The 23,338-nt window shown below is 46.5% G+C and overlaps 1 protein-coding gene across 3 annotated transcripts in view; it reads left to right on the forward strand.

Moving 5' to 3' along the window:
* DCAF8 (DDB1 and CUL4 associated factor 8) overlaps positions 1–23,338 on the forward strand; it is a gene marked incomplete at its 3' end in the record, with an annotated part of 38,048 nt that overhangs the window by 5,510 nt on the left and 9,200 nt on the right. For 2 of the 3 annotated variants that reach the window (XM_034756300.1, XM_034756301.1), the window contains 4 exon segments: positions 672–742; positions 18,817–18,886; positions 20,506–21,182; positions 22,175–22,315. In XM_034756300.1, the coding sequence (XP_034612191.1) occupies positions 18,838–18,886; positions 20,506–21,182; positions 22,175–22,315 (867 nt within the window). 3 annotated transcript variants of the gene reach the window in all.

Here is a 23,338-nt window from a genome sequence, read left to right on the forward strand (position 1 = left end):
ATGATCCCGCGCCCGCCCCCTCCCGGGACAGGCCCCGCTCCCCTCCCTCCCGCCCCCCAACCCTCAGCCAGGCCCCGGCCCCGCTACTCCCCCCGCTCCCCTCCTCTCCCTCTCTCGTACAGGCCCCGGCCCCGCTGGGCCGGTCTCAGGGTTCCCGGCCATCAGAACCAAGGCCTCCCGTACCCCCTGTTCGGGCCCCTCCTTTGTGCTTAGGGGGTGGCTCCTGGACCTTCCATCCTCTGGCTCAGGTGCCTCCTGACCCAGCTCGCCTTTCCTGGCCATGCTCCTGCTCCCTGCCCGCTACCTGATTATTCAGCCCTGCAGAGAGAGGCTGTTCCTCCAGCTATACCTTTAACGGTGTTGGGGGGGCATGTGTGGGAAACTCGTGAGCTGTATTTGGGGGACAGGGATTAGGTGTCTTTTCTGGGGTTCACCCAGAGCGTCCATCTCGGGCCCTTTATGTGGGCCCTTGACGACACGCACATTAGGCTGGCATGAAATACTTTTGCTGCCTTTAATCTTTGATTAAAACAAAAACATACATGTACTTGGGGGGGAATGGGGTGCTTGAAGTCTGGTCTGAGCCATCTGTAGTTCAGAGTAATAAGGTGCAAGAGGGTGAGATCAGTTATAAATGGCACCTCTTGAATTTAAACTGTATTTTTTCTTAGTCTCTCAGCAAATCTACAGAGCCAGTTTCCCAGGTGCTGCTGGGTCTGTGTGGTGGATAGAAGTAGGAAAGGTGAGTGCCTCTCAAACTGTCTTGTGTTCAGTCTAATGTATCCCAGCCTGGGGCCAGCAACTTTGCTTTTCCTCTGTTTTTTTGGGGTGGGTTGGGGGGAGTTATATGCCTGGGCTAGTGAGCTGCTGCTTGAGACCATGTGTTAAAGCAAGTAGTTAAAGCAGCAGATTGGGAATCAGGACTCCTGGGTTTGTAAGAACACAGGAATTGCCATACAGGCTTAAGCTAATGGGCAGGCTAGTTCAGTATCCTGTTTCCAGCATCACCTGGATAGATGCTTTAGAGAAAGGTGCAAGAAACCCTTTAAAGGACAACTTGGAAGAAACCTCCAATGAACAGGTTATACCATAACCCCAGTAATTTGGGTTATGTTCTGCGCATATATATATATATATATATATATACACACACCCACTCCTTTTCTTATCCTGTGTAATGTAACTGGATGTTCTTATTATCCATGTAAGTGTTTAATCCTATTAATAATCTTACTAAACTTTGTCCTCAGTGATTTCTTGTGGCAATGAGTTCCACATGTTTGTTGTGCTGTTTGTTTTTTGGTTTTAAACATGTTGCCTTTTATCCGAATTGGATATCCCTTTCTTGTAATGACTCTAGAAATGGGAAATAGGATTACCTGATTTCCTTCTGTACTATTTCTTAGTTTGTGCTTCTGTCGTGTCTCTTCTTATTTATCTTCCCTAAACTAAGGAGTTGTCAACGTTAGAAAGTTGTATTGCTATAACCATACCAGTATAGTTAAATAGGTACAACCTCCCTCCCCCTCCAAATGAGCACAGTTATAGCAATAAAGGTACTCATACCAGTATAACTATTCTTGTATGAGAGAGGGGAGTGGCATATACCAGTACCGTATAACTGCATTTATGCTAGGTCTTTTACCTGAATAACTAGCTAATAAAAAATCACATCCCTGAGTGACATAGTTATACCAGTAAAGCTTACAAGTATAGCTAGACTAGGCTTATGAGTCCCAATCTTTTCATATGGAAACCTTTCCATGCCTCTGATCACTCTCATTGCCTATCTAATAGGCAGCAGGTTTAAAACAAATAAAAGGAAGTTCTTCTTCACGCAGCACACAGTCAACTTGTGGAACTCCTTACCTGAGAAGGTAGTGAAGGCTAGGACTATAACAGAGTTTAAAAGAGAACTGGATAAATTCATGGTGGTTACGTCCATTAATGGCTATCAGCCAGGACGGGTAAGGAATGGTGTCCCTAGCCTCTGTCTGTCAGAGGATGGAGATGGATGGCAGGAGAGAGATCACTTGATCGTTGCCTGTTAGGTTCACTCCCTCTGGGGCACCTGGCATTGGCCACTGTCGGTAGACAGGATACTGGGCTAGATGGACCTTTCGTCTGACCCGGTACGGCCTTATGTTCTTTGAACTTCCTGAGATAAGGTGGCCAGAAATGAGCACAGTGACCCAGGTGAAGGGGCCCTATTGACTTCTGAATAGCTTTATAATATTTGCTTTCCTGTTGTCTGTACTTCAGAACACTCTAGGGTTGTTTTTTGACAGTATTGCACATTGAAGTGTCCAAAAATGATGCCCAAGTCTCTTTCCCAAGTGGCTAATTAATTAAGGCCTGTTCTGCACTTAATAGTTTGATCACTCTTTATTTTGGTTAGTGGGGTGAATTTTTTGTTACTGAAATAACTGTCCGCCTGAGCTCTTTTGCAGGTATAAAAGCAATGTATACAGGTATATTTGTACCTGTATGAGAAGAAGAATAGCCGTGCTGAGGCTATAGCTACTTAGCCCCCTGGGCTGACAGGAGCACTCTCTGTTGGCATAGCTTTCCCTACACTGGGGGTTTTGTCAGCACTGCTCTGTCGCTATGGTGTGTTCTGTGGTGTGTGTGGTAGTCTTCCCCGCCCACCCGACCCCGCTGCCTGACCTAGCTATGCTGGCATAAGTTTTAAATGTAGACCAGGTGTGGGATAAAGCACCTTTATATTGTGATAACTGTGCCCTCACTAGGGGGTGGACCTGCTTTGATTATACTGGTACAGCTAAAGGGGTACAGGTCTTGTGTGTAGACAACCCATAATGTGTGTGAGTAACTCAAGGATTGTTCTTTCCAGTGTACGCTACCTTGTGTATGACATTGAATTTCATTGCCCATTGTGCTGCCCAGTTGTGTGATGTCAGGCAAATCACATCTTCTCTTCTCTTGCCAAATGGAGTCAATGATCTCTCCAAACAGGGTGGCGGTGAATGTGAAGGGTTCTGAGTGTCTCTGACAAATGGCGGAGGGGGATCTCTCTCTTACAGTTTGGCAACATTTGTGAAGCTGGTTGTGTCAAAGCCTTATTGACTTGTATTGAGTGCCTTGGATATGGCATGTAAAGTAGTAGTATTCATTGACAAGGCTGTTCCATTGTGCTTCAGAAACTAGCCTATTGTGCAGTAATTTAAAGGTGTCCGGTTTGTGGTGGCTTTGAGGTGCTTTATCTCTAAAAGGAAACCCTTCATTTAATGGTTTATCTTCCTCCCCTCCTCCCCCTTACGATTTTTAAGGAAAAGAGTAGCCAAGAAGCTGATTTGTGTGCCCCCAAGAGGGTGAATCTGGAAATTAAAGTGTGTGTGTGTGTTTATATATAAAAATAAAAATAAAAATAAAAAAAATGTGTGTGTATATTCAGGACACTGCCAGGTTTAAAAAAAAAAATAGTTTTCTCCATTAATTGGGAAGCCTGCATATTTGGTGTGATCTTCAGGACCTGTGTTCGCCTCATAGCTTCCCTAGTATAGAGAAGGCCTTTCTAAAAACATGCCCACTGTTACCACCACTGGTTCTGCTCTCTTGATATTAACTGCATTCGGGGCCCTAAGAGAGGCAGACTGCTGGTGTTTCTAGCACTATCTTGATTAGATCTGCTCGTAGAATGCTTGTATGATACGCTGTTAAAAATGCTGGCAGTCTGTTGACAGGAGAACCTGGTCCTGCACAGAGCACCATGCAAGAGGACATCTGGGCTCATGCAGTTCTCTCTGCAGGATCATGTCTTAAGGCTTCCAGTGTTGCTAACAATTGGAGATCTTTAGAAAATGTTCCTATTATAAATAGGATATTGTAGTGAATGGCAAAGACTGATGACTAATCAGTACAGGATTGACATAATCTTTACTTACCAGTGAGCTCATTTAGCTAGTGGTGCTAGGGTAAGTGGTCTTTACCCAGGTTTTCCATGGGTATGACTTTCTATTGAACCTCTGGTTAGTTAATATAGACTATGCCAAATAAAGATGTGTGTGTTTGGGAGGGGTCGGGGAAAGGAGGAGATTTGCAGAATGGTAGCACGTAGGGTCACCAGTTGTAGATCGGGGTCCCATTGTGCTAGGGGCTGGACAAACACATCCTACCTTGAAGCACTCACAGGCTTAAGTAATGCATATTACTGACGTGTATCAGCACAATAACTGATCTTCAGGCTTTTGAGAAAGTCTTTACTGGGAAGGCTCCACTAAGAGAAGTCTTCTACAGTTGAGAAACAAAGTGCCCTTAAGTTTATTGAATTGCTGCTTTTTGTGTGTCAGAGGCAGCATTTGTCCAGTGGAAGAGGCCCCAAACTGGTAGTTAGAGGACTTTGTTTCTGCTCCCAGTTCTGCCACTGACTTGCTCTAACATTGGGCAAGTCACTTCCCCTCTCTGCGTCTCTGGTTCCCCGTCTTACAGATGGGCATAATGATACTCACCTGTCTCTGCAACACACTGACATCTGTGGCTGGAAGGTGCCATGGAAGTGCCCTGTTCTTAAAACTAAAAGGATTTCCTAAGCATCTAATGTGCTGTCTCCTCTGGGTAGGCAGTGAAACTAAAGTAAACAGCATCCATGGAAGTATTAAGTCTGGTCAATTTCACTGTCAGGTTCTCATGCACTAGGACTGTGTAAATCCCCATCAATCTAGGGCAAGGCTTAAGAGCAATCAACATATTTTTCATTGAAATTAAAATAAAATCATGTAAATATCAGTTGACATCCCCATCCCTCTTATTCCTGAACTATTTTTGTAATACTGAGGGGTAGTGGTGGTGTATGAGTTGTAGCTGGGAGGACTTGGGAAAGAGAATGAACAGTAGCTGTCTGCCTGGAATGCCATTAGCTGCTGTGCTAGCCGGCCTAAGAGCTATACCCTAGAAAGGAGTGATGGTGGAGGGGGCAGCTATGGCAGAAAAGCAGAGAGCTGGCCAGGGGTAGGGGTTGCAGCCCTGTGGTTTTCATACTGTGTAATTGGGCTTCACATATTGCACACATCTGAAATGTAAGTGAGTGCTCAACAGTAGAATGTGTCCTTTGGAAGGTGGGGGCCTGGGGCTAGCCGCAGCTATCTACTGAGAGTCAAGAGTACTGCCTTTTTTGCTGTACTCCTAGAGTGGCGTGTTGGGATGAATGGATTATCAGGCAGTGTAAGATCTTCATCAAGTCACATTTGGGGCCTAAACCACCTGACAGCCTCCCTGGTTCTTAAAGGAGCACTGTCTTAGTCAGGTTGCCATACTCCAGTATTTAGGAGGAAATCCTGCTTAAATATAGGAGCCTCAAGTGAACAAATACAAGGCGGTGAGAGTGTACAAGAGATCCAGTATATGCAGATACACGGGGTTGTGTTCACAGCAGGGATCTGTCTGCAAAGACCCATGGGGTTTTTGCTGTCTGGTAAAGCAGACTGAAATCAGGATGACCCTGAAGGTAGGGAGTCTTTAGTAGACCAGAGAAATGCCTGACATTTTTCATACTGCTGCCCTATCTCCACAGGCATTGTGCCTGTGCTGCGCAGTCCAGATGTGGCTGCGAGACTGTATGTTCTGGCAAAGCTAGTCCATTAGTGTGTTTATAGCTACATATCCATTATAATAATGGATTGTTCAGTAACTAAGGAGCTATAAATATCAATTCAACACTCTTAATATGGGCTGGTGTGCAGTATTTTAATCATGTTATTGGACTTTGTATTGAGTACCACTGAAGTGTAATTGAGTGTTTGACAATCAATTGTCATTTGCAAGGTGGGGGCAGGGGCTAACTGGCTTTCTACTGATGGACACTACTAGATTGTAGACTTCAGAAGAGTGCAAGTATGTCTGATATAAAACAGAACACACGCGAACTTGCACATAGTGTTGTTTGGAGCTAGGAATCTGTCTTCTGGAAAGAGCTTGCGAAGTGCCTTGCATCCTGTTGGCTTCTCAATTTTTAAAAATATCTGGTAGATGTTATTCATAGCGGTACTGGGGCCTTGGCCCCACAACTTCCATTCTAGTTAATGGTGCTTGTGGCTAATGCCCCCGCACTACTTCAAAATCTCAGCTATCACCTTTCAATGAGGTGATCTCAAGGTGCTTAAGCTCAGCTCGTCTCGGTGAACAAGGCATCCTCTCTGTTGGACACCTGGGGCGCTCAAGGCATAGGGCCGGGAGGTGACTGCAGCAGAGCTGGGAATAGAATCCGGTTCTCAACTCCCATTCTTGTGTCTTAACCACAAGACTAAATTTCCTCTCCACTATCCATTTATTAGCATTGGGTAACATGGAAAACCCTCTTTTGGTGGGCACAGCAGTATTCCATCTGCGTGGTGTAAGTGCGGGATGTGGGGAATCCTCAAGTGTTGAATGTTTAGGGTGAATCCATTAAACAGTCGACATAGGTCTCCTAGAAGCTGTCCAATGTATTGGCTCAGTCACTGGGAGCTGGGCTGGAATTGAGGGCATTCCAGGAGTGAGAGACTCCTGCCCATCTTTAACAAGCAATAGGTTAAGGGAGGAAGGATGATCTCTTGGTTAAAGCACAAGCGCTAGATGTTCCATGCTCTGGGTCTGTTACTGACTTTGGGCCATGTCCCTTCAGCTCTTTGCCTCTTTCTCCACCTGCGTACAATGGGGCTAATACGTGCCTCACAGGGCAGTTGGGAGGCTAAATTCAGTGACCCTTGTAGAGTGCGTACACATCCTTGGATGGCAGGTATTGGAGGGTGAATGTTCTTTCACTGAGGGGCTGGTGTGGGAGGGATGTCTAAAAGTTTCCCATGTGTTGCATCATGTGCATTGTTACCTGCTTCTGTAATTACTGTTTCTTCAGCATCAGAGATCTGCATGGGTCTCAGCCGGCTGCTGGTGGTGTTTTGGGGAACAAGGTGTGGTACAGTAACGTCTTCCTGCACATTGGCCTCCTTGCGTTGGGAGGCTTGCTGGCTTTGAATATAGTGATCTAGGTATTGTGCTGGGCAGTGCCCTGGCATTGCTGCCTGGTAGTGTGTGGCAATATATGGGGTGTTGGAGCCTGTTGGGGAGACGGCATCTCTTCAGCTTAACATGAAGAGGATCTTGTCTGTAATTAAAATGTAGGTGGTTCAGGTTTAATTGAGGATCCCGGTGTCTGTACACGGGGGCCCAGGGTGTAAGCTCGTTCGGGCAGGAGTTGCATCTTTCTGTGTGTTTGTAGGACACCAACTCTGATTTGATGCTCTGGGCACTACTGGAATGCAAATAATATGTAGCAGAGCTACAGAGACAGCGTGCGTAGCCCCTGGTAGGTCAGGGAGCAAGTGAGTGCTTTGCCTTAATGACAGTTCCCCCACTTAATTTCTGGTCTAGCCATGTAATCTGTGGGATCCCAAGCTGTTAGAAGAGTGGGAGCAGACCAGGAGTTGCTTTCCCTTCTGGTTCCACGAATAGAGAACGAGACTTGTTCAGGATGCCGGGCCCCAAGTGCCTGCTTGCTCTGCTTGTGCTCCTTCCTGTCAAGCCAATTTTAGAGCATTGCGTTGGTGGGTTTCCCAGTGTCCAGCCAGTACTCAGCTGGAAGGATCATGCTGTGTTGCAGGGATCTAGAAGGCTTTGCGTGCTGTTGTGGAGGGCACTGGGGACGCCAGCCTTTGGGCATTTGAAAGCTAGTGTAATTATCCCCTCCAGATGTTTAGAACACACAGTTTTGAGTAGCCTAACATTTCGGTTCCCCACACTCTCTAAAGACTGAAAACTAAAGAGTTTCTTATACCCATACTTTACTCCTGGCTTTTGCCATTGGCCGAGTGAGGACTCTGAGTGTAAGGAGCTGTTGCCATCGTTCCAGTGAGACCTGAGTTGGTGGATAACAAAGATCCCATGATGCTTTTATCCACGGTCAGGCTATTATCCCAGACTCATGGCCAGTTTCATCGCTTAAATCTTTCTAATCCCAATGTGGCGTTTAAACACCAGCACCTCTAATTGTATTCTCCCTGCAGTTTCAAGTGAATATGGCTGCCTCCTTCCCTCAAGCTGTTATGCCAGTGGTCCCCAAACTTTTTCGTCTGGCAGGTGCCAGACAATGAGCCATGGAGGACCTTGGCGGCGGATGAGCATCTGCCGAAATGCCGCCGATAAGCGGCAACGTCATTAGGCGTCGCCGCCGAAATGCCACCAACGAGCAGCGTCATCCAGAGGCGTTGCTGCCGAAATGCCACTGAAAATTGGCGGCGACGCCTCTGGATGACACTGCTTGTCAGTGGCATTTCGTCGGGTGCTCGTCCGCCAGCTAGTACGCGGGCGCACTTAGATGCACCGGCGGGCGCCATGGCGCCCGCGGACACCAGGTTGGGGACCCCCTGTTATGCAGTGTTGCTGTAGATTGGTAAACAGCGGCCATGTTTTACCCTGGAGGTGGTTGCATTCCATTAGGTAGGCTAGTGATGCCTCTGTAATTTCTTTCTACCCTGGAGGCTTGTTTTCTCTGGATGCCAATTAACTCAGGGAGTTAACACCTTTGTAAAGGCTAGTCTGGACACTCCCAAACATTTGTTCCAGATTGCACGGTTGTCTACCCTAAGCCAGTAGTTCTCAACCTGTGGCCCACAGATTCTTTGGGGGTCTACAGACTCTGTCTGAGGGACCTGCAAAAGCTTGTCGTTACCACAGAACAGTGGTTTTCAACCTGTGGTCTGCAGACTAATATTTCCAATGGGGTCTGCACCTCCACTGGAAAATTTTTAGGGGTCTGCAGATGAAAAAAGGTTGAGAACACTGTCCTAAGCTGATCCCTGTGGGAAAACTCCAAACACTGATAGCTGGGGAATGTCCAGGCTAGCCTTTACAAATGTTAGCTACCCTGTGGTAGTAATAAGTCTCATGTAGATACAATCTGGATGAAAGAGACTATTAAATAGGACTAATGGGGAAAACTGGGTTAAAATACCCACCTCCCTCTGAGCTTGTTTTGACTCTGTGCCTCTCCTCTTTTGTTTATGGAGAGTTTACTTCTTCTTGCCCCCTTCAGGAGACCCCATGAGGGTTAGGACAGGTCTACACTTAAAATGCAGCTGTAGCACTTAAGTGAAGATGCTCCTATGCTGGCAGGAGAGCTTCTCCCGTTGGTGTAGTGAATCCACCTCCTCGAAAGGCAGTAGCTATGTTGATGGGAGAAGTTCTCCTGTCGACACAGCGCTGTCTACGTGGGGGGGTTAGGTCAGTATAACTAGATCACTCAGGGGTGTGAAAAATCCACACCTGTGAGCGATCTAGTTATACCGATATAGGTCTGTAGTGTAGACCTGGCCTTAGTCCTTGGCTGTCTGCTCCCTGGGCCATCTCATTTCCCCTGCTGGCTTCTGCTCATCTATGCCCAAACTCGTCCCTCCTGAACCCCTGAGAGGCTACAGCTGTCCTTTGGTTCCTATCTCTGACTCCACCTAACTCTGGCTCTAACTGCTTTGTTAGGCCAGGGATCCTGGTAGTCACCTTTGATCTGAGCAGCTTTCCTCCTCTATCACCCTTCTCTCCATATGGTCACTAGAGCAGGGCCAGGACTTGTCGTTGCCTTGGCTGTGTGTCTGCTGAGCCATCTGACTGTTTCCCTTTCCTGGGAAAAGGAGCTAGAATGCTGCACCTTCCCACTGCTCTGTGGGACTTGTTTGAGGGCGGATTGGCTAGAACAGTGGGAGCGTGTAGTATTGGGGCCTTTGGGAGCCAGGTGGAGTGTCAGTGAAAAGGTTCTGCTGTGGTTGGACTAAATAGGATATCTCCATTAACTTATATTTATATCTCCTAGAACTGGAAGGGACCTTGAAAGGTCATCGAGTCCAGCCCCCTGCCTTCACTAGCAGGACCAAGTACTGATTTTGCCCCAGATCCCTAAGTGGCCCCCTCAAGGATTGAACTCGCAACCCTGGGTTTAGCAGGCCAATGCTCAAATCACTGAGCTATCCCTCCCCCCTGTTGATAATTGATCGGAGTAAGTAGGGATAACCGCTCTGTAGGATAATAAAGAGGGGGTTGTGCCTCCAGCCAGGGGCAGCTGAGGTAGGAGACCCCAGGAGAAACCATGAGTCCTGTGAACTGAGGAAGAGCAGGGTTGAGGAGTGCAGGCCGGGCTAGTGCTGTGAGCTTGCAGCTCTAATGGCCTAGTTTAAGAAGTATGGTTCCAAAAAGGGGTCTTACGTCAGCCCCGTTCCCCCCCCATGAAACTAGGGAGAGGCAGCCCCATGACAGATCCCCTGCCCATTGTCTCAGCACAGATTTGTTTGAGCCACCAGCTTGTATATGTGAGGGGAGGGATTGTTCTCTAGTAGTTGGAACATACAGTCAGGCATCAGGAAGGGGACTCTTGGGTTTTATTCTCAGCTCTGCTATCTGGGCGTTGTGGCCTTGAGAGTGATGCCCTTTCTTTATGGGTGGGCATGCGGGAGCTCAGGTGTGAGTGACTGCTTTTTGTAAATCACTTTGAGGGCCTTGAGTGGAAGGGGCTATACATGGCCCAGGTGTAACTAACAGAGCTTTGAGTAAAACTTGATTGATCACCTGGAAGTGACAGCGATCATACCAGGCATTGGGGCTTAAAAGCACTGATGCCACATGTGGTGGCAGAACCATGTGGTAAACTGTATTGACCATGCACCTTCAACCATTTCACCTGCCTGTTTGCCCATCCCCACTGACCCAAGCCACTGATGGGCAGCGTTCAGTCTTAAACCTTGAATCTGTCTCTGATCCTGTATTTCATGAACAGTTATGTCTACGAATGGCCACTTCCCCTTCCTTCCAACGATGTAAGGCATTGGTTTTCAGGCTGGACTGAACGTTGTTACATTGCATACTAAGAAGCTCTTCTAGAGGCTATTAAAATCAGAGTGGCTCTCTTCTCCCACTAATGCCTCTGGAGCTGGACTCGTCCAAAAGAAGCTCTCTGGCTTTACAGAGGGATGTGAAAATGAGCGCTAGTAAAAACTTCCTATGGAATGTGTGGCTTAAATAGAATACATGATGGCATGGGTCTAAAAGGTCTGACACTCGTTTGGGGTGACCTATGTAACTCCATTGTGTCCATCTCAATGTCTGTAGAGCAAACCTTTATTCCACACAATTGTGTACTACAGAGAAGCAAGTAAAGTAGCTGCCATCACTAAATCTTTCCAATGTGATGGCTACCTGCCCATAACAGACAAGAGCCAGGATGTTAAATGAAGAGTAGCTGACAGACTATGTCTTTAGGCATCCCTTAAAGCCATCCCTTTCTGCAGGCTCCACCAGACGTGTGTCCCTGCTAATGAGCTACTTTCTGGAATAACTTGGAGTAAAGTCCCTTGTAGACCTGAGAAGACTTTAATCGGTACTCTGTTTATAAGATGTGCTTACTATGTAGATGTGAACAAGATGTCCGTCCTTCCCAATGTGGGAGGAAAAATCACAGCCCAAACCTACCTTCACCCCACAAGCAAAAGACCTCTCCTCACCCTTTTGCCATGCCAAAAGATGCAGCAAGCCCTGGCTTTGTCAGACCTGTGGGGAAGGTAGACTGACATTGAGTGCCCTCCACTGGCACTGGCACTGCCCTGCCACAAGCCCCCGGAGAGTGCCCCATGCTTTAAGCAGCTCACATCTAGTACAGCAGCACAGAGAAGGAGAAGCATAACTTGGGTAGCCAGGTGCCCAGGGGTCAGTCGGCCCAGAAGAGGATTGGGATTGCTTCCAAGGAGGACAGCCAAGGAATACCCTAGTGAAGGGATTTGGTAGAACTGGCAAAAGATCTTTAGTTGCCCCTCTTGAGGATTGCAGACTAGGCCCTCTTCTGCAAAAGTCCTAGTTTGCTTTCCTACTTGATCTTGAGTGCTATGCTTTAATCTCCATTATTATTATTATTATTGAGTGGCGTATTCAGCCCTGTACACCCAGACCCTGCCCCAAGGAGTTCCTAGTCTAAGTACATTGTAATCTCATTGTCAAGTTAAACTGTGTTTAACTGTGTATGAATCAGATAGCTAATAGCCCATTTTAGACAGGCTGACACAAAGTCTCTGTAGCTGGAGAGAATCCAGCCTGCCTTAAATACAAATCAGTTTATAGAGCCCTCGCTTTGAACTCCTTCAGCTACCTAAATGTAGAAGAGGTGGCTAACGGATACAATCTGTTTTCATCTTCACAGTGGCTGAGTTAATACCGCCAGAGGAAGAGAGAGATGGAGAGGCAAGAGGGAGCAATCTTTCCTCCTCAGAAGTTCCTTGCTAGGCAGCTGAGTGTTTTCAGTTTGCTTCCTTATTTCTTAGCTAGGTTTATAATTAGAGCAAATACGAAAAACAAAGTATAAAGTACCCCGCTGCGGCAGCTCCTGTGGCTCTTGTCCCGTGGGACTAGGCCTGCTTCACCACAGTGGGTGTTGTGACCTGGTGCACTGGGTCACAGCACTGTCCAAATTTGGCCCAGCTGCCCCTCCATTGTCTTGCCAAAATTGAGCTGTGATATGGCCAGTGTGCCAGATTGCAATGATGGAAGTGGGGAGCTGGGCTTAGCCCCGCAGAACAGGAGCTGTCACTACAGGATGAATGCAGGATGGGCTTGTCTCCCCCCCCCCCCCCCCCCCGTCTGTCCCCTTCCCAGTGTGGCTAAAACAAAATAACATGAAATTCCTGAAAAATAACATGAAAATTATTTAAAAAAATAAATTAGAATTTCACAGAACTTTGATTATAATCCTCTGGCGTGAGTAGGTCAGAGGGAGTCAGATTAATTACCCAATAATGACCGCCTTTCCTCTTGAAGTGGGTTTCTTGTTATATGCCTTGATCAAAGGGTTACCATTTCAGTAGGTGGTTTGGGGACGGGGGCAGAACCTATGTATTTCAGTGTTATGTGTCAAATCCTCCAGATTAATACATCCACTGAATGTGAAGTAACTTTAACTGCCAGGTTCCATAGCAGCATTCACCAAGTGGAAATTGAAGATAAGCTATTAAATGGCTTTCCAGTCTGCTCATTGCTTGAGAAATATAATTAACAGTATCAACGTATAGTCCAACTCCAAAAAAACCTTCCAGCTAAGGTTGTTCCGGTGGTTTAATGTAATCCTTGTACATATCATATATCCAGAACGTTACAATAAAAGCGACAACAGCTTGAAATCTGGTCAGATTAAAAGTAGTTGTCATACACCTGCCCTGCCAGTTGCTGTCCTCGTTTTTTTTTAAAGTATGCTTTTATCCTGCATGTCTTGTGTGGAACTGCCCCATGCAAACAAGGAAAATGGACTAGAAAGAACAGCCAACACTTTTTGAAAGTGACTAATGTTTTTGCATGCCCAAGTTGAGACTCTTAAAAGGGCCCAATTTTCAGAAAGTGCTGAGCACCCACTTCTGAAAATCTGGAGTCTCAGTCTCAAGTTGAACTACCCAAAATCGAAAATCACCATTCAGAGTTTATGCCAAAGGGATGGCAAATGCATAGACAGAAGTGACTTCTAAATTGACTATTCTTTAAAGAGCAAATGGCTGAGAAGCAGAGCATTGTCTCTATTTATTTAAAATGACCACAATCTGTTTGTTTCGTTGACAGCGGTTTGAAATATTGCCCTTGTGATTCAATCTCACTGAGTGTAATCTGAGTAATACTTCACTCTGCTGTAAAAATCCACTGAGCCAAATGCTGTTCCTTCCTGGCACTCTCTGAAATCTCATTGTGCTGCAGGGGTATAAATCGGGGCAGAATTTACCGTGGTATAAGAGGCCAGACTGGATCAGACCAAAGGTCCAGCTAGCCCAGTATCCTGTCTTCCGACAGTGGCCAATGCCAGGTGCCTCAGAGGGAATGAACAGAACAGGGAATTCTCAAGTCGCCCATTCCAAGCTTCTGGCAAACAGAGGCTAGGGACACCATTCCTGGCCATCCTGGCTAATGGACCTATCCTCCGTGAATTTATCTAGTTCTTTTTTGAACCCTGTTATAGTCTCGAACTTCACAACATCCTCTGGCAAGGAGTTCCACAGCTTGACAGTGCGTTGTGTGAAGAAATACTTCCTTTTGTTTGTTTTAAACCTGCTGCCAATTAATTTCATTTGGTGACCCCTGTTCTTGTGTTATGATAAGGAGTAAATAACACTTACTTACTTTCTCCACACCAGTCATGATTTTATAGACATCTATCATATCCCCCCTTACTCGTCACTTTTCCAAGCTGAAAACTCAGTTTCATTTATCTCTTCTCATAGGGAAGCTGTTCCATACCCCTAATCATTTTTGTTGCCCTTTTCTGAACCTTTTCCAATTCCAATATATTTTTTGAGATGGGCAGCTACATGCAGTATTCAAGATATGGGCATACCATGAATTTATATAGAGGCAATATGATATTTTCTGTCTTATCTCTCCCCTTCTTAATGATTCCAACATTGTTTGCTTTTTGACTGCTGCTGCACATTGAGTGGATGTTTTCAGAGAACTATCCACTGTGACTCCCAAGATTTCTCTTTGGATTGGTAACAGCTAATTTAGACCCCATCATTTTATATATATAGTTGGGATTGTTTCCCAATGTGCATTACTTTGCATTTATCAACATTGAATTTCATTTGCCATTTTGTTGCCCAGTCACCCAGTAATTTAGTGAGATCCCTTTGTAGCTCTTCGCAATCTGCCTGGGACTTAACTATCTTGAGTAGTTTTGTATCATCTGCAAATTTTGCCACCTCACTGTTTACCTCCTTTTCCAGATCATTTATGAATATGTTGAATAGGATTGGTTCCAGTACAGACCCCTGGGGGACACCACTGTTTACCTCTCTCCATTCTGAAAGCTGACCATTTGTGTGTATTGATGACATCTAGTAGATGCTTTCACATAGATTAGTCCCAGAATTTGGTACAATGTGTGTTGCACTGGTATAAGAAATAATCTGAAGGCCCTAGGGGTGTCTAGTGAAATTCATGCTAGTGAAAGATAATTTATGGAAACTGCTGTTCTATGTTTGTTCCAGTGTAGACTGCCCTTACCCTACCCTATCAGTGTGTCTAAGCACTGACCTAGAAGTCTGACCTCATGGATGTAGGCTGGATGGGGTGGGAGTTTGTTCTCTCTAATCCATCTAATCTTTGCCTTTTCTGCTGAGATTACAAATCAGGCCAACTGAAAACTGATAGTGTGCAAAGATCCATTTGTGTCCCCAAGATCTGGATTGAGATCCACTAACTTTATGTGGGCCACAGAGCCGCCAGCAGGTGGCAGTAACCAGGGTGGAGCAATTTAAATCAAGGCCATTGAAATCAATGATTTACATCATGGTTTGTTTTTAAGTCTCATTGGATTTAAATCAGGTTGAGATTTTGTAATGTGTGCTATTGCAACTTTAGATTAAAACTTATACTGAACCAAGTCGCAAATTCTTTAAAAGTTGCCATTCCTTTTAGGGTATATTATAGAAATTTGTAAAATTCAAATAGGCAAAAAACCATCCTGAAAACTAAGGCCCTGATCCTGCAATTGCTTGAATAGTTGCTAAACTTGTTTTCATGAATAATTCCACTGACTTTAATCCATGTGCTGGAAATTAAGTATACGTATAAGTGTTTGCCGCATCGGGGCTAAAACTGTATTTTTATTAATCTTCTCTTAAGTGGCAGATCTGCTGGTTCAAACCAAAATTGCCTCGCTGTTAATGAAAAATCTATTCGACTTCAACAAAATGATTGTAGAAAAAATTCACCCAGGTCAGAATTTTCAAAAATAGGAGCATTTGTCCTGTAAGGATGGAATTTCCTAATCACCTAAGTGACTCAGGAACATAAGTCTGATTTCAAACTTTAAGCCCTAATGGAGGAACGTAGCCTGGCCAAAACATTTCAGCTTTCTTGACATGTGGCTGTTCAGTGTATCAGAAGATGGTGGTAGCTATAAATAGAACATTGGTTAATTTTGTGTTTGAATTTGTCTTGCTCTCACAGTAAGTGTATTGAGGCCCTGGGCTTGTATTTTTTTTCCCCCTTCATATAAGCATTTTAAGTGTAAAACTTCATGGTTGAATCTACGTAAACCCTGACATTATTCTAAGAATAAGAAATTAAAGAAAAAAGTATAAAACATCCACACTCCCGGTTTATAAAAAGGGAAGGAAGTAAAGGACTAGCAACATGAAAAAGATCCTGATTTTGATCCACCTTGGCAATAACATTTGCCACTTCTGACTTGGACTGGAATTGTGACCTAGATATCTTTTTTTGTTGGCGGTTGTGGGGGAGCTTATAAACTGAGCAAATAGTGCCACTGTTTTTGCAGGGTGTCCCATTGAACTATATCTGAGCTGCTGCTGCGGAGGAAGCAGTGATTCCCACGGCATTGTGAAACCATTGCCAAAGTGGGAAATGTGCCATATTTTTTGTGGTGCCATATTCAGGCATCATTGATGCCGATGGACAAAGTAGAGAAGTGCCCAGAGCTGCGTTAATTACAGGCTCCATTAACTGCACTGGAAATGGCCGATAGCAAAGAGAATATTGCCTTTTCTAAATACTACAGCAAGTAAGAGAATCCGTGCTATTTTTTAAAAAAAAGTCACTAAAATCCAGTATGGGGGGGAATATCCCTGTGGCATAGACCAATATGATACAGTCAGCTTTGAAGTGAATGCCTAAAAGCAGCTTTTACTAATTGCCGCTCGATGGAAAGATCAATATTGAATAGCTGCTCTGCCTCTAGCAGTCTGCAAACTGAAATCCCTCTGCCATGGGAACAGCTCTGGGTGCTAGACTACGTTTTATTAACTAATGATTAAAAATCATTTTCCTCTCAGGGAATTAACACTAAAACATTTGGCTGGGGCCAGGGGCCTGGAATATTTAATTCAGGAAGGGCGGGAAGAACTCTGTAGAGTACCTGACAGTATAGTATAGTCACTACCCTGGTAACTTTCCTGTTGGGTTTTTGAAGGGATTCTGGAGATGCCCGGGTGAGTGGGCTTAAGACTTGCATTAAGGAGACTAAAAGTAGCCGTTGTTGGCATGAGATCCCACGTGATGTCACTGTGGGGTAATTAAAGATCTGTTCCACAATGCCCTTGGAATGGAGGGAGCGGGAAACGCTGGAGCACTATTCTTCTATTTTGGATTTCTCATGTGCGCATGTCCAATTAAAATATTGCTCAATTAATTGAGCAACGGCAGCAAGTGTGAGGGAGCTTCCAACCTCACAGCTAAGTTCCCCTGTGCTCTGGGAAAGGCATGGGAGGGTAAATGAGCCCTGAAGGTCAAGACTTGGACTCCAGACTAGTGAGGGGGGGTGAATTCCAGAGCAGTGGGACTTCCTCCCACTACATTACTGCACACTTGAGAGAGCGTTTGAGGTTTGGAAGTACCTTGTCCGTAGGAATGTGTTTAGAAATCTGTGATTTGGGGTAAAAACGCTTCTCAAATATATTTTGACCCTACAATCTGTGGATGCCAAGAAGTTTTGTTGTTCGCACTTACTGCACCTCAAAGCTACCCTTCCTCAGCTGTATTTCAGATCTAACACGCTTAATTTTGTGGTATGGGCATGTGAAACTGGTCTCTTCAGTTATGGATGGATTTTGTGCAGCAGTTATCGCAGAGCTAACATCAATAACTCATCATTCCTTTGAGTGTAGCTGGGGATCAGGCGTTGGATGGAAAGAGCTTGCCTTGTGACAGGATACAAATGAAAGGAGTCCGAGGACCAAAGTGGAGAGACTGGGGAAGATTCACATAGTGAAATATGGTGGAAAGCTTTAAGAAATTAAGCAGATACATTAAGTCATGGGACCTTTGCTTCCCTGTTGGGTCAAGGGAGTCTTCATGGAAGAATGCAGCTGGAGAACTATACAGATGTGGAAATGGTTGGACGGGGGCAGAGGGGAAGAATTATCCCCTGAGAACCAGAGCCTTGCAGAACTTATGCTTAGATTAGCTTTGGACTGCAATGGTAGCAGCCATAACTGTACTATGATGTATTTTCCACTGATCTTGTGCACTAAACAGGGTCAGTATTTGGTTGGGAGACATCCAAGGAATATTTAGGTCGTCTAGTAGTAAGTGTTGGTGTTCCGAACCCATACCCCAACATGATGTAAAGGGGGCACTGTGATGCTCCAGTTATCACGTATCAGAGGAGAGAAAAAGCTGAGCTCCTGACCACTTGTGGATATTAACAGTTTGTGGTAGGACTACCAGAGTTTTATGATGGCCCCGGTGTCCTGGCCAAATGCCTCCTTGAGTGATGGCATTACGTTTCTGAAGTGTCTACTTACAGTAGACAGTAAACATTACTGTAGACAGTAACCTGCTATCCAATGTTGCAGTTTTTAATAATGCACAGCCACTTTCCATCCCAGAAGTGGCCAGGAAAGTAGTCCCCCTGTATACCTTGGAGATGAGTTTGGGATCCTTTGAGGTAAAAGGAGCGTTGGAATTTGGAGACATTTACTGGGGAAATGTGGCTATCTAACACGCACACACACACAGTGTATTTGAAACTAACACATCGGGTATCTTGATCTCTGCTAATCTAATAACAGCCTTTGAGAAAATGTTAGGCTTTTAGCATTTTTATATTGCATTTGATGGTACATGTCCTGTGGTAAACGGTCCAGTTTCATTTAAGTAGTTCTTCCCTGTTTGAGAAGTGGGTACTTTTTCTCAGTAGACTAGGTCAAGTCATTGTAGTTTGTTGCGAAGGAGTGCACTCTTACTAGACCGAGTCTGTATTAGAAAGCCATGGCCTTTATGAAATGGTCTCGGAGGGGATCTCTCATCTTGTTGTTCACCAATTCTCATCTTTTTTTAATCTCTCAATTGCAGGTTCAATTGAACGAAAACAAGATGTCGGATAAGGGGAGTAGCACTGATGGAAAAACAGATATAGCCAATGGTAAGGGTAGGGGTAAAGGCCCGTTTGTCGTCTGCGCTTAAGACTAGCGCTCAGTGAACACCAAGAAATTCGGGATCATTTAGTAATTTCTCTGAGCATGTTCAGCCTCTACATTTGCCGGTTGTGAACCCTTATTCAAATGAAGAGCTTTTAGTGTCAATTCTTGTACAGAGCAAATATTGGATGTGGCACCAAAATACATTAGTAAATGAAATGAACACGGTGACCAAACAAATTCCTCACTGAAGTGTTCCATAATGTGATGCAAGTGCTCACCAGCCCTCCATCGGCAGGGGTTTGTTTGCACAGAATATTTATTGAATAGCTTTGGTTAGTGAACACCCACAAAAATGGTAGGCTGTTTATGAGCAGCACAAGAGGCTACATTTGCCAAACAAATCACTTACCCTGTGAATTGTTCACTTAGCTCTATATAAGACATTTAAAGTGATATGGGGGAATCAAATGTCCGATCTAAGCATCCTGCAACATGGGGAAATCCTCATTCTGTCCCTAGATCAGTGTTTTCTCTCCCATCACTTCACTAACAAAGTTGCATTAGAATAGGATCTCTGGACCAATTCCTGGTTCCACCGAAGTCCGTGACACAACTTCCATTGACTTCTGGAGACCCAGCATTAGGCCCTCTGTTCCTAATATCTGCTCCACTGTTGTCTCCTTCAAAATCCCTTGAATCGGATCATGGCTGGATCATCTTCTGGTGGAGGAGAATCGGCAGAGAAACGCTTAAAAAGCAGAACTGGCCTTCAGATAGCCTTTGTCATGAAGAAGAGGAGTATGTCTGTGTAAGCAGGATTGTTGCCTAATACTGTAGAGAACTCCCCGAAGCATGGCAAAGCTAGCTGTTGATTCAAATGCCAGGTAACGTCCTACATCTGCCTAGACCCTGCTCCTCTGTACGTGGGAGTAGAGATTTGTTAAAGCTCTTGTGCAAGGTATTGCAACGTGGGGCAGATTTTGTTTGTTGCTAAATGAGTGGAGGTTACAGAATCCTGAGCTTGTTTATAGCAGTCTGTGATCCTGTTAATAAATGTGAGAGGAAGGGGGTTAATGGTATGCTCCAGGGGGAGATGGGAAGAGACAAAGACGGGGGGGGGGGGAGGGAATACAAGACTTGGTTGGGAAAGGAAAGAAAATAATGGAAGGCACATTGTGATCCCTGAATGAAGCTGCGATTAAAAATGTAACACATGGGAGTGAAACAATTGGCCACAGGGTTGTTCCTGAGCTAGTGTTGCCCAGAGAGGATGTCCGGACATCAGGTGTGAAATACAGAGATTTCCTAGACTAGAACCGTAGCCTGGAAAGTTCCATCTTTCAGGGAGCTAGCTGGAGTTCCATGCAGCGTAAATGGTTCTGGGACTGTGGACCAGACCGTAACCCCACGTCTTGGTCACTCTGTGTATGCGCTGGCGATCCCATGGCCCTTTGTAAGAGTAGGGATTTGGCTGGAATTTTCTCCCCCTTCTGTTGTGCTGGGCTCCACCCTGGAAGTGGCTGCATTTCAATGGTGCTTTTGGGTACATGAGAATCCTTTGGTGCTATAGAGATGTGAAGTTATTTACCCTAGAATCAATCCCATGGTCTCTCCTGTGCAGGGAGCTTATCCAGCAGCCCTGAAGAAATGTCTGGAGCAGAGGAGGGGCGAGAGACCTCCTCAGGCATCGAAGTAGAGGCCTCGGACCTCAGCCTGAGCCTCACTGGGGATGATGTAGGGCCAAACCGCACCAGCACAGAGAGCCGGGACACGGACACAGAGAGCTCGGGAGAGGAAAAGGACTCAGACAGCATGGATGACACGGGCCACTACTCGATCAATGAGGAGAACCGGGCCCACGACCGGTCCCACTCAGACGAGGAGGAGGAAGAAGAGGAGGAGGAGGAGCAGCGGTCCCGGCGACGCGCCCAGCGCAAGCGTGCCAACCACGATCAAGACTCCTCGGATGACGAGCGGGCGCTGGAGGACTGGGTGTCCTCGGAGACGACTGCTCTTCCTCGGCCCCGCTGGCAGGCTGTGCGTGCCCTCCGGGAGAGGGAGCTGGGCTCCAGCTCACGCTTTGTCTACGAGGCCTGCGGGGCCAGGGTCTTTGTGCAACGTTTCCACCTCCAGCATGGCCTCGAGGGGCACGGTGGCTGTGTCAATACCTTGCACTTTAACCAGCGTGGCACGTGGCTGGCGAGCGGCAGTGACGACCTTAAGGTGGTGGTTTGGGACTGGGTCAGGAGGCAGCCGGTGCTGGAGTTTGAGAGCGGCCACAAGAGCAACGTCTTCCAGGTGAGAGGGGGTGGGGCTGAGTGTGTCTGGAGAAGGGGGTGGCTGAAGGGGCTGGTAGGGGCATCTCCCACTCCGCTCAGAAAGATGCCAAGAGCTTTTATTCTGCTACGTTTGTAAAGGGGTGAAAGTAACTGAACGTGTGTGTGCTGGGAGAGCAGGTGTCTTGGTGCCAGGACTCCAGGGTCCTATTGAACCTCGCTTTCCCTGGCGAGTGGGAGAGCCGGTGCTAGCCCAACTGAGCTTCTATAGCGTCTCCAATCGGCATGGCTGTGAAGAGCCTCCCAAAGGCAAACCAAGTCTGCCAATAGCACCTTGACGGGTCTGCTCTGAGTTGCTGCCCAGGGGGTTCTGAGCAGCAGCAGGTACTCTAGCAGTCAGGTCTGCTGCTCCTTAGGGGAAGCTGGGAGCAGCAACGGAGGCAGGAGCTGTATGTGGAGAAGGGTCTTAGGGGAGCAGCCACCATGCTCACAGGAGGCTCTGGAGTGGCAGGGAGAGCAGAGAACTCTGGCTTTCTAGCAGTGGGGAACGGACTTCATGTTTTATCTCACCTGCTCACCAGAGGCTAATAGGAAAGACCAAGTCCAGGGGCAAACCTGTGGGCATCCCAGCATCTCCACCCCTCCGTACCTGCTTGAGATGGAGGTAATGCTGGGTTTCTCAGCCAGGGCATTGCCCTGCACTGTGCAGGGCATCTCTCTGGCTAGGGTAGAATTGTTCAAACCCTGTTCGAAGTACTGTGTAGACTCCAAACCAGCCTTTTCAGTCCCCCTATCTTACACATGGAGAAACTGAGGCATAGAGCACTAGTGACCTGCTATCGGAGGTGGCACTACAGCTTGGGACTTGCTGTTTTTTTGCCTGTATGCTCAGTCCACAGATCCGGCTGCTGTGTTTGGGGTGGAGGGTGGGCGGGATTCCAGCCCTAAGGACTGTGGGAGGGCAGCTGTTCCCAGCCCCAGTGGAACGCAGCATCTCCTTTTGCTCTCCTCCAGGCTAAGTTCCTCCCCAACAGCGGCGACTCGACTTTAGCCATGTGCGCTCGGGATGGTCAAGTCCGGGTAGCCGAACTCTCCGCCACCCAGTGCTGCAGAAACACCAAGCGCGTGGCACAGCACAAGGGAGCTTCACATAAGGTGAGCAAACTGGCTGCTGTTTGTCTGGTGCCAGGGTGTAGGGACGGATAGGGCCCATAGCAGCCAGGCTTCCTGTACATTAGATGTCAAAAGGAATCGCTTATACCTGTGTGACTATGGAACCAGCCAGTACCCTCCTCTGTCCCTTATTTTCAGTGAATATAAACCTCTGTCTAATTTAAAGCATGATTTGAAAGGCCAGTGCCTTCTCCTCCCTTGGTATGTAGGTTTCCTCTGAAGCTGATGTGTTCCTTTAACTCAGTTGCATGTCTCTGAAAAAACTGGCCTGTCCCATCTAAGGGAACGCCTGGCCAAGGAGATGGGTCTCACGTTGCACTTCGAAGGTGGTAAGATTTGGACTACCTCATTGTCCAGGGCTTTCCTCTGAAAACGCCTGGCGCTGAGGATTTCCTCCTGGGCTCTCTGTGGAGCACACTATGGCAGAAGGTCACAGTTCATTCCTTTTCACCTGCTCTGGCCCCTCCTCAATGCAACTCTAGCATCTTTCTCTTTTGATGGCTCCTGCGTGCGAAGCAGATGAGTCCCTGGCGCTGGCTAGGACTCCTAGCTTTATGAGGTCAGAACAAATGCAGGAAGTACAGGTTGTCCTGGAGCCTTTCAGTTGACGTTGCCATGCGTTTACCTACATTGAATTTAATCTATGATTGCACTGCCGAGCATCCAATCCCCTGTGGAGTCCTTCTGAAGTACTTTGCAATCCTAATTAAAGAGTTGTGCCTTTTCATTGGTCTCCTTCCCTGCCAGATGCTGCCCAGTAACAATTCTCTCCTGGATTTCATGAGGCTTGTTGCTACACCACTTGTTTTTATGGTCACTAGCAGGAGTGTGTTTATCCGGGGGTGGGGGACTGTCAAAGTGCAGGCCGAAGGCAGCATTTGGAGTTCTGCGACCAATGAAAACTGCATATTCCAGCATGCTCTGTCTCAATCCAGGTTGGGGCGGCTCAGTCAGATGCAGGATATTGACTAATGGGCCGTGTCATCTGCACTGAAGGCAGGATGG

This window comes from Trachemys scripta, chromosome 24 (assembly GCF_013100865.1).
Source record: "Trachemys scripta elegans isolate TJP31775 chromosome 24, CAS_Tse_1.0, whole genome shotgun sequence".
In the NCBI taxonomy this organism is placed as follows: domain Eukaryota; kingdom Metazoa; phylum Chordata; order Testudines; family Emydidae; genus Trachemys; species Trachemys scripta.